The following is a 12,522-nucleotide window of genomic DNA, read 5'->3' as shown; positions in this document are numbered from 1 at the left end:
ACAAGGATGGCAAAAGAAAATTACTAGCCCATATGATGAACATAAAAGCAAAAATCCTCTATAAGGCTTAGCAAACCAAATTCAGCAATATATTAAAAAGATCACATACCAGAAATGGGCTTTATTCCAGGGATACAAAGATGATTCAATATCCACAAATCAATGTTACATAGATTAACAAAATGAAGGATAAAAGTCTTTAATAGATGCAGAAAAAGCACTTGACAAAATTCAACATCCATTTTTATTAAAACTCAACAAAGTCATGTAGAAGAAATGTAACTTAATAATGGGCATGTAAGACAAACCTACAGCTGACAGCATATTTAATGGTAAAAGGCTGAAAACTTTTCCTCCAAGGTCAGTATCAAGACAAGGATGCTTATTCTTGCCACTTCTTTTCAACATAGTATTGGTAGTCCTAGCCAGAGCAATTAGGCAAGAAAAAGGCATCCATATTGGAAGGAAGTAAAACCATTATTTGCAAATGACTATATATTAGATAAACCTAAGGAATCCATCAAAAAAACTGTTAGAATGAACAAATTCAGTGTAAGGTGAAGATGCAAAATCAATACACAGAAATTTTATTTCTATTCACTAATACTGGCCTATTCGGAAGGGGAATGAAGAAAATAATTCCATTTATAACCACATCAAAAAGAATAGACTACCTAAGAACTTAACCAAGGTGGAAGGCCATAAGGCTATTAGATGCCAGTTCGAGGATTCAAACCAGGTTTGTACAATCCTTGTATCTATGTATATTTTCCCTATACTCTGCTTTTACAGTTCTCCAGTAAAGGGCAAGTATACTAATGAATAGCTACCACCTTTATTTGTAATAACTCATATATAGGTCAGAATATCAATGTTTTTATATAAACCGTTTAGCACCTACACAGGCTTTAATGAGGAAGATCCATTTGAGGCCATACTAAGATTTAAAAGCCAAGAGCAATAAATCCTGATGTACTGGGGCACCTGGGTGGCTCAGTTGGTGAAGCATCTGCCTTCCTCTCAGGTCATGATCCCAGGGTTGTGGGATCCAGCCCCATGTCAGGGGGAAGAGCCCTCAGCAGGGAGCCTGCTTCTCCCTCTCCCTCTGTCCTTCTCCCTGCTTGTACTCTTGCTCTGTCAAATAACTAACTAATCTAAAAAAAAAAAAAAAAATCCTGATGTACTTTGGATAATCTAAATGATCTGCATTATAAATTCCTACTAGATTGAATAGGGACTTTGATAGTTTCAGAGAGTCTCAGAGACTGTAGATTTAACTTCCTGGAAGGCAGAATTCCACACAATTACTGGAAAGAGAAGTAGTTGGATCTCTTCAGGTACCTCTAAGATAAAATAGGAAGTCAAATGCAAAACTTTCCTTCTAGATCAGAAATTAAATGTGTCTACAGGCAATTCACATATAACTGCTTTATCTTCGTGGAATGGACTTCATTATCCTCATTTGTATTTTGGGAATACAAGCTTATTTATTGATATTTAGCGCCTAAGAGTATTGGGAACAAGTGTTATTCTTGTTGAATCTCTAAAACAACACATTTTTTTCAGTCTCTTCTCTCATTAAATATATCCATAAAGGATACCTGTTATCACTGTTTGGGCATCTGCTGGCAGACAAGTGATGTCCATAACTTACAAGAATGAACCACTTTCTCCATTTGTATGGGTTGGCAACATGATTTGTGAGACTAGTCTTAGTGAATGCATAGTCAGCTTTCTTTTCTTAAAATTATAGTGTTACATAAGTATGTTAAATCAATTATAGGTCTTCATTTTGGAATAAAAAAAAGTGAATGCCAGGAGGAGACATACTGTTCTTAAGACGTGGTCTAACAAAAGGGAGTGCATAGAGAAGCATATAAAATGAATGTATACTCTTTAGCTCAATCTGCCATCTCTGTTTTTTTCTATTAGGCACATCATCTTTGCTCCAAGTAGCCACAACAAATATGCTGGAGAATCATTTCCTGGGATCTACGATGCTCTGTTTGATGTTGAAAATAAAGAAGACTCTCGTTCAGCCTGGAGAGAAGTAAAGAAACACCTTTCTATTGCAGCCTTTACAATTCAAGCAGCAGCAGGGACTCTGACAGAAGTATTATAGTAAGGTCTCAGTCAAGTGGCTAGCCATTGAAAGTGTTACTGAAAGTCTGAGGATAAAATTCTTCCTAGTTTTTTGATAACTCACAATGCCAGAGTATTCTATAATCTTTTCATATCATGTTTTGATTTTAGTGTTCCATCCTGTCCATCTGTAAAGAGATCTTTTGGCTCTTTAAAAATTCATAACTTCATCACCGAAGCATTAATAAAACAAAACCCCAGTGATGGGGCAGAAACAACATAAAGTAACTGAAAATTCCCTTAAATAAAACATGGTAAGGAACTTGGAATTCTCAGACATTGCTGGTAAAAATGTAAAATGGTACAGGCAGAAGAATACCTAAGAGTTGGTTAGTTTCTTATAAAATTAAAAATACAGCGGACCCTTGAACATGGTTCTGAACTGCACACATCCACTTTCACCTGGATTTTTTCTCATACAGAACTGTGTATGTATGTTCTCTTCTTGATGACTGTAACAGTTTCTCTAGTTGTAAAAATACAGCATATAATAAACAAAATATGGGTTAATCAAACTGTTACCAGTAAGGCTTCTGCTCAGCAGTAGACTGTCAGCTATTAAATTTTTAGGGAGTGAAGTTATATGCAGATTTTTGACTGCATGATAGATTGGCACCCCTAACCCTCACACTCTTGAAGGGTCAATTATAGTAACCTTTGCAAGTTATTGTTTCACAAGTTATTTTGTTTTCATCATCTTTAATCAAGAAATGATCATTAGAATAGGACAAGTGATTCTGTGGCAGAATAGTGTAATTAATCAAGGATGTTATAATATGTGCTTAAACTATTTCTTAAAAATGTCTTCCCCCTAGGAGTACTTTACCTATGAGATGTTTTATGTAAGCCACTTCGTAATCACAAAGCAAAAATCTAGTGATGAAACATAAAAAAAGGGGAGACTGAGCAAATCACCATGGAAATCCACTTTACAAAGATAGAAACAGGGAAAGGAAACACAAGAGATACACAAAACAACTAGAAGGCAAACAACAACAAGATGGTAGTAGCAAGTACTTACGAACAGACTGAATTCACCGAAGGGTAGGGTGGCTGGATGGAAAAAAACACCTAACTCCACACTGTCTAAAGGAAGTTCATTTTAGCTCTAAAAACATACACAGGCTCAAAGCGTCAAACAGAAGAGGATGTTCCACGCAGGTGGATAACAAAAGTGGGCGTAGCCATACTTATGCCAGAAAAAATACACTTCAAGCCAAAAACATTAACAAGTGATAAAGAAGTCATTATATAATGATAAAATAACAAAGACATCAAGAACAGAGAATGATCGTAAATATACACACATCCAACATCAGAGCACCGCGATTAAAAAAATTCTAACAGATTTAAATGGAGAAATAACAATACATTAATAGGGGACTTTAATACTGTTAGAACAAATAAATCCTGCAGACAGAAAATCAAAAAGGAAACACTGGAATTGAACCAAAACACATTCTGAAACAAAATGACTTATAAGTTATGTATAGAACATTCCATCCAAGAGCAGCATAATACACATTTTTCTCAAGCACCTATGAACATTACCCAGGGCAGATCCTATGACAAGGCACAAAACAAATCTCAGCGAACTTAAGACTAAAATCATACCAACTCTCTTTTCTGACCACAACGGTATAAATTAGAAGTCAGCAAGAGGAACGTAGAAAAATCTACCAGTATGTGGAAACCAAGTAACACACTTCTAAACAATGAGTCAAAAAATAAAAATGGGAATAAATTATCTCAAAACAAATGAAAATGGGACAATGACACATCAAATCTTATGGGATACAACAAAGCAGTCGAGAGGCAAGTTTAACTAGTATGAAATGCATATATTAAGAAATTACAGAGATCTCAAGCAACCTGACGGTACACCTCTAGGACATATAAAAGGAAAAAGCCTTAGAGGTGGCACAGAAGGAAGAAATAAAAGCAGAAATAAAATCTCTATTAAATAATCTGTAAACTAAAGGCTGGTTCATCAAAAAGATATAACTGACAAAACTTTATTAGCCAGACTTAGAAAAAGACATAAAATCAGAAATGAAAAAGACCATAAAACTGATACTACAAAAATACACAGGATCATAAAAGACTATTACAAACAACTCTATGCCCCAAATTAGAAAACCTAGAAGAAATTTCTAGAAACAAACCACCAAGACTGAATCAAATGCAAAGAAAAAATGTGAATACAGACCGATAATGAGCAAGAGACTGAATCAAATAACTTAAAACCTCCCTGTACAAAAAATAACCCAGGACCAGATGGCTTCATTGGCAAATTCTAATAAACACTCAAAGGATTAATACCAATCTTTCTCAAACTCTTCCAAAACCTTGAGGTGTAGGGAATACTTCCAAACTCCGCTTAATAGGCTAACATCCTGGCACCAAAGCCAAAAAAGAACACAACAAAAAAAGGGGTGTCTGGGTCACTCAGTTAAGCATCCAACTCNTAACCCAGGACCAGATGGCTTCATTGGCAAATTCTAATAAACACTCAAAGGATTAATACCAATCTTTCTCAAACTCTTCCAAAACCTTGAGGTGTAGGGAATACTTCCAAACTCCGCTTAATAGGCTAACATCCTGGCACCAAAGCCAAAGAAGAACACAACAAAAAAAGGGGTGTCTGGGTCACTCAGTTAAGCATCCAACTCTTGATTTCAGCTCAGGTCATGATCTCAGGGCTATGAGATCAAGCCCCGCGGTGGGCTCTGCACTGGGCAAAGAGCCCGCTTAAGAGTCTCTCCCTCTCCTTCCCTGCAACCCTGCTCACATGTGTGTGCTCTCTNTTTCAGCTCAGGTCATGATCTCAGGGCTATGAGATCAAGCCCCGCGGTGGGCTCTGCACTGGGCAAAGAGCCTGCTTAAGAGTCTCTCCCTCTCCTTCCCTGCAACCCTGCTCACATGTGTGTGCTCTCTAAAACAAAAAACCACAAAAAGAACTATAGACCAATATGCCTGATAAACATAGATGTAAGAATTCCCAACAAAATATGAGCAAACTGAACTCAAGATCACACAAAGATTACACACCGGGGTTAGATGGGATTTTTCCCCGGGATACAAGGATGGTTCAACATACACAAATCAATACATGTGACACATTACATTCATGAAATGAAAGATAAACATCATGATCATCTATGCATTTCACAGAATGCAAATCCTTTCATGATGAAAACTTTTGGCAGACTGAGTATAGAAGTAACGTGCCCCACCATAATAAAGGCTATTTATGACAGACCCACAGCTAACATGATACTCAGCTGAGAACTGAAAGCTTTCCCTTGTATCCAAATCAGGAAGGGAAGAAGTCAAACTGTCCCATTTGCAGTTATATGATTTTGTATATGCAAAATCCCAAAGACACAACCAAAAAATTGCTGGAGCTAAAGAGCGATTTCAGTAAAGTTGCAGGACACAATGATCAATATACAGAAATAAGTTACATTCTTATATGCTAAGGATGAAATATTTGAAAAATAAAATTATCCCATTCACAGCATTAGAAACAATAAATTTTATCAAGGAAGTAAAAAGATCTGTACAATGAAAACTAAGGCTTTGCTGAAAAAAAAGACACAAATGGAAAGACATCCTGTGTTATGGATCAAAAGAATTAATATTAAAAAGTCCATAATACCCAAAGCCATCTACAGATTCAATGCAATCTCCATCAAAATACCAACAGCATTCTTTACAGAAAAACAATTCTAAAATTTGTATGGAACCCCAAATAGCCAAAGCAATCTTGAGGGAAAAGAACAATGCTGGAGGTATCCCACTTGCTGATTTCAAACTATACTACAAAGCTACAGCAATAAAAACAGCATAGTGCCAACACTAAAAGAGACATATAGACTAACAGAACTAGAGAGCCCAAAACTAAACCCCTGCATGTGTAAGTCAACTAATAAATTTGACTAGGAAGCAAAGAGTAGCCAATGGGGAAAGGATGGTTTCTTCAGCAGATGGGTGTTGGGAAAACTGGATAAACACAGTGCAGTGAAATTAGACTCCTATGTTTTACCACTCACAAAAATTAACCTGAAATGGATCAAAGACTTAAACATAGGACCTGGTACTTTATATTACAAGAAAACAGGGAAGAAGCTTCCAACAATGGTCCTAGTAATGTTTGAGATATGACCCCAAAAGCACAAACAAAAGCAAAAAAATCAACAAATGAGACATCAAAGTTGAAAGTTTTTCACACAGCAAAAGAAAATGAAAAAAGCAAGCTAAAGAATGGGAGAAAATTTTTGCTAATCATATATCTGATAAAGTGTTAATATCCAAGACACATAAAAACTCCTACAACTGTACACAAAAATACCCAACGAATCCAAAAAATGGGCAGAACTAAACTGACATTTTCTAAAGACGTCCATCTGCATGGTCAACGGATACATGAAAAGATGCTCAACTTCATTAATCATCAGGAAAATGCAAATTAAAACCACAAGGAGGGATGCCTGGGCAGCTCAGTCGGTTAAGCATCTGCCTTCAGCTCAGGTCATGATCCTGGGATTGCGGTCCTGGGATTGAGTCCCTCATCCAGCTCCCTGCTCAGCAGGAGCCTGCTTCTCCCTCTGCCTGCAGCTCCCCCTGCTTGTGTGCCCATGGTGTCTGACATCTTTTCAAACACAAAAAAACCCAAGGAGACATCACCTTACGTCTATTCAAATGGCTATCAACAAAAAGACAAAAGTGTAGCAAGGATGTGGAGAAAAGGGAGCCGTTGTGCACTGTTGGTAGGAATATAAATTGGTACAGCTACTATGGATAACAGTATGGAAGTTCCTTAAAAATATTAAAGAACTATCACATGATTTAATAATTCTACTTCTGGGTATTTATCCAAAGAAAATGAAAACACTAATTCAAAATGATACATGCATCCCCGTGTTCACAGCAGCAGTATTTACAACAGCCAAGATATGGAAAGAACCTGTGTCCACTGATAGATGGATAAAAAAAATGTATGTACACACACACACACATACACTTACTTCTCAGTCATGAGAAAGGATATCCTGTCATTTGTGACGGCATGGATAGACTTAGGGCACATTATACTAAGAGAAAGACAAGTGCTATATGCTGTCACCTACAGGTGGAATTTAGAAAGGCCAAAGCTGTAGAAACAGAAAATAAAATGGTGGTTGCCAGGGGATAGAGATTGTGGGGTCAAGAACAGATATAGTTTAAGGGTACAAATTCATAAGTAGTTAATATGCCTTAGAAATATAATACCCAGTACACTGAATAAAAAAACAAAGATTAGAACTAAATTATTCTAACTGCCAAAAAAAATTACCAAATATAATAATTACATAATGTGATAGAGGTGCTAATTATTGCTTCAATGGCAACCGTATTACAATATATAAATGTATCAAATTAACATGTCGTACACTTTAACTTTCCTTGGAAACAGAGCCCTGTGTGGTCAATTATCACCGGCACACAGAAGTCACTAAAAAGTGTTTTTGTTAAATGAAATAATTAAGCAAAGGGATGGCTACAATGCTGAAGATGCTTACAAACTTTTAGATCTTATTAAAAGTGTTAATAAACCTTATAAATTTCATACCTACCAAACTCAGAACTTTCTGGAGAAAAACTATTAAGAAAGCTAAAACTCAGCCAGTCTAAAGATTATGTGGCAAAGCATAATATATGAAAAGTACATCATCCATATATGCTAGAGATCTCCCTTTGGAAGAAGGGACCTATAATTTATAACAATTTTACATGTGGTTCTTGATTCATTAAACACTTTTAAGGTTCAGGTTTAAAAAGTCTTTCCCTTATAATTTGATGGAGTATCTTCCCTAACTTTTCACAAATGAGAACCCATCCAGTTTCACATAATTGAAATAAGTCTGCATAATACGCCAATAACTTTAATCTGTTGCTTCTTTCACCCCATTACAATGACGTTGTTTGCCTATGTACTCAGCCTTTCAATCATCCATATCTTAAGTATACAGAGATGGAGAAAATTGTTCCAAAGTCCAGATGATAGTAAGGCCAACTTACATGCACAAGACTTCACAAGACAAATTCATTACCATGAGCCTATTTCATTCAGTCCTACTCCACCCCTAATTCTCAATTGCCCACCTGCCCTTTAAAGGTCCTTATCAAGTAGGTCAGTGGCTCCAATGATTAGTGCAAAAACTGAAAACCCACAATCCTTTCATGATAATTTGGTCATTTGATACTAAGAGAAAAGACTATTAAACAAATGGCAGTTACAATTTTAGGTTTTACATGGTGACTTAGATGTCTTTAGTGTCATGGTAAAGAGTTTAAGACTTAGGAATCAAAGTTTCTCAATTTAAAATCTAATTTCACCATCTGTTACTTATGTGACCTGAGGCAACAGATGTAGTTTTCTTTTGCCTCTGCTTCTCTATCAGTAAAATAGGGGTAATAGTATATAATCATATGGAGGTGTTCTAAAATTAAATGAAAAGCTATTAAAAACACTTAAAGTGCTTGGCAACCTCTCTAGTTGCCAAACTCTTGAACAAAGAATTAGCCATAGTTAGGTCTGCAGTTTTGAATTACTTGTAACTGATACCTAAATTCCTAAGCCTCAACTGCAAAATTTGTGAAGTCTTCTAATCACAAGTGAATTATAAAGTCCTATTATTACACACTTACTTTTCCTGATGGTTTTAAATTACCTACCTGAAAAATTGTGCTAGAATTCTACCTAACTTTCAGTTCTAATTTTCACAAGTGAATTATAAAGTCCTATTATTACACACTTACTTTTCCTGATGGTTTTAAATTACCTACCTGAAAAATTGTGCTAGAATTCTACCTAACTTTCAGTTCTAATTTTCCTTATCCTGATATTGGCTTTTTGCTCCCTTGTATTTGTTCCTCCCCTCTGCCTCCAACAAAGCCTTTTCCCGCTAATGATTTAAGGAGTTTTATGGAGGTGGGGGAGTGTCCTGGTAGAAATCCTTCAGGTATCAAAATCAGTCCAAGTTGGCCTCGAATATGAAGTCTGCCGTCTGAAACCAGTCTGTTACTGGAATCTAGCTTTTGTTAGTAGGGGGAGCCTTTTAAAGTTTTACAATTTTAATTCCAAGAAACCCATTAATTCTAATAAGCCCAATGTATTGAACGTTTACAATTTGTGGATTTTATTTGTTGACACACATAATCTTTACATTTTCTGCCACCTTAAGAATATATCACACCTAACTAAATTGTTTAATCGCAGGTACTGACAGAATCAAGCAAGAGATAGTCTGTGGTGAATTTATGTTGTTTTTGTCAACCCAGAAGCCTTCCTTCCCCATTCTTCCGGCAAAGAGCTTCGGTTTCATATACAGGACTCGGGGCAGGTGGTTCAGGTGGCATCACTGCGTATTCAGTTTAAGCCGGAACAATCCTCTATCACTGACTTTTCTTGGCGCCCGTGTGCTTCTATTCATCATACTCAAGGGCAGGGTCTGTCATGTTTTCTGAAGTTCAGAATGCTATCAATTCTGCATCCTCAAAGTTAGCTAAATGGGATACTTACATTATTATTTACTTATGAACTCCAAATCCTGAGAGCCAGACAAGGCCTCACCATAAGCCTCAAAACTCACCAATAGCCTGGACTATTTCACCTGGATCTTATACACATTCCTTCGACTCAGCAGTTCTCTATGAAAATCACTTCCTCCAATACCTCTTTCTATATTCCCTATCTTGATCACAAACCTAGGAGTTACCCAAAAGTTTCACTCTCTAGTCCCTAATAAATTGCAGTTTAAGATCCTGAGTCCCTTAATTTATCCCCTTCTCGTCCTACTGCTTTTGTTGCATTTCATTCCTTCATCCTATGTGGTCTTTCCCTTTAACTACTTCCAATTACACCTTCCTATCAAACTGTTCTTTTCTAAAATAAAATGCAAGCCGTATTACAAACATATGGAATAACCTAATTGAAGGCAAAAGGTGATCGACTAACTCTGAGTCTGTACAAGTCTTGGAGTAAGACTAAAGGCAAGAAGAAACAAACACCGTACTCTAGTTGATAAATTGCTGTGGGAGGTTAGGTTAATAATTCTGATACTGCTATACATGTGTACTGCAACTGAACAATTAAGCAAATGCACGGCAGATGGTAGAAGCCATGTTTTCACTGTAGGAGTAAAGTTACAGAGAAGCAAGAGGAGGAAGCTAGAATGATCTATGTGGTAACATATTAGTGTTGGAGATATAAGTATGAACTCATGTTTAGCTTAATACAGATACATGGTTCCTTATAGAAACGTTTATAGATATGGGTATAGACACAGGTTGGTATATACATTTCCTTGCAATCAGGTGAGTGAGCCTAGAAGCAAAGACACCTCAGTAGCAAACACCCACTAATACCATTCTTCAATAAAGCAAGGATCCTTGGAGAAATGGCTCACTGGAGCATCTTGAAGTGCCAGAAATTAAGGAAGTGCTAAACAAAACAAAACTAAAAACCCCACAATGAGAGGACAGCAGTATGACAAAAAAACACAGGAGCCAATTGAGTGGCCTTAATAACCAAAGCTGGAACAATCTGAGAAATAAAACAATGTAATACTAGATTATAACTTGAAATAGGAAAGAGTCCATGATGAAATAAATAAAAGATGAAATAAATTAGGAAGAGACAAATCTATGCAAAAAATTCTTTAAGTGTGGACTGCACATAGTGACTTCCTTTTGAAGAAGGACAGAAAGAAACAAAGTAGTAACTTTACAGTTAAAAAAAAAACTGAAAAATACTGCCTTAGATAATCAAAATGTTAAGGCATGTTCAGAGTATGTATCCATGATACCACCAATGAAATGACACTGATGTCTGTGGTTTTCTTTCTCAATACACATAAATTCAACCCTAAGAAAATCACCAGACAAATCCCAAGTGAGGGCCATTCTACAAAATACCTGCCCAGTCAGTATTCCTCAAAACTGTTAGGGTTTTGAGGGAAGTCTAAGAAACTGTCAAACCAAGAGGAGCCCAAGAAGACATGATGACTAAATGTAATGTGGTATCCTAGATGGGGTCCTGGAACAGAAAAAGACATTAGGTAAAAATTAAGGAAATCTGAATAAAGTATGGACTTTAGTTGATAAAATGTATCAGTACTGGTTCATTAATTCTAACAAATATATCACACTAATGTAACATGTTAAGATAGGAGGAACTGGATATGAAATATATGGGAACTCTCTTGTACTATCTTCAATTTTTCTTTAAATCCAAAACTGTTCTAAAACAAAAAGTAAATTTAAAAGACATTAAGTTGATAATAGGGAAAAAATATAAGCCTAATCACACTTTCATGTTGCTAGTACAAACTTTATTATATGTCAACATTTTTCTGCAAATTTTTGGGCCCCATTCCCAGAATTTCCTACTAAGGTCTTAGGTTGGGGATCCAGAATTTGCATTTCTAATAAATTCTGAGATGTTGATCCTACTGGTCTAGAAATGGTATTTTGACAGCCACTGGCCTAGCCTAGAAGATGAAAGTCACATCACCCCTTGCTATCTGTCCTGTATTTACAAACTTATCTTTCCTATGCAGGCATCTTACATTGCAGACACTTTCAATTATTGTTTTAAGTTGGTCTCATGCTAATGGGGAAACAAAGACAAATTTGATGCTGTTTCATTACACATCTTTCTAACATGCAGATACGAATTCCCATCTGTAAAGCTACACACAGGACACATACCATTATCAAAAAGACAATGGAAACTATAAACTCACTAGCTTTGACTTAGCCGAGTTACTGAACTTACGCAATAAATCACTTGTCCCAACTGTAATATGATGATAGAACCCACCTCATAGTTATCATTAGGATTAGTTCATAGTCATTAAAGTCCTTAGAATAGTGAGTGGCCCATAAGAAGGGCTGCGGATCTTCTTGGTATTTACAAGAGCCAATCAATATGCCAAACACTATACTAGAAAATGGGAGATATTATGATTGGCCAAAACACAGTCAAGGTTGTAGTCAGTCTACAAGAGTATACAGACATTAACAAATTAATCATACAAATAAAATATGAACATGGAAGTGTAAACTATAATAAGCATTTGAAGGAAAGGATCACAGTATTTTAAAAGCATTCATCTGGTCTCATTTTTGGAGGATACAGGAAAGTACTGCAGGTACAGCGATGATTCTCTTCCAGGCTTAAAAGAAATCTTACTTCAATTAGCGAAGTCTTAAAGATAATTTAACAATTCAATCATTTGGGCAGTATACCTGCTTAGTCAAAAAGAAATGGAAACCAAATTATTTTGACACAACTTTTAATCAATATAAAAATGTTTAAGGCTGGAAGTTTTA

At 36.1% G+C, this 12,522-nt stretch overlaps 1 protein-coding gene across 2 annotated transcripts in view; it reads left to right on the top strand.

Moving 5' to 3' along the window:
- The window catches only part of NAALAD2 (N-acetylated alpha-linked acidic dipeptidase 2), a 48,037-nt gene extending 45,395 nt beyond the window's left edge, over positions 1–2,642 (top strand). For both annotated transcript variants that reach the window (XM_034666170.1, XM_019797139.2), the window contains one exon: positions 1,933–2,642. In XM_034666170.1, coding sequence (XP_034522061.1) covers positions 1,933–2,122 — 190 coding nt within the window. In that variant the 3' untranslated portion in view covers positions 2,123–2,642. The remainder of the gene's footprint in view (positions 1–1,932) is intronic.
- Positions 2,643–12,522: the final 9,880 nt, after the last annotated feature.

The sequence above is a fragment of the Ailuropoda melanoleuca genome, chromosome 8 (assembly GCF_002007445.2).
Source record: "Ailuropoda melanoleuca isolate Jingjing chromosome 8, ASM200744v2, whole genome shotgun sequence".
In the NCBI taxonomy this organism is placed as follows: Eukaryota; Metazoa; Chordata; class Mammalia; order Carnivora; family Ursidae; genus Ailuropoda; species Ailuropoda melanoleuca.
The sequence above is the reverse complement of the archived record's forward strand: the minus strand, read 5'-3'. Positions and strand labels throughout refer to the sequence as shown.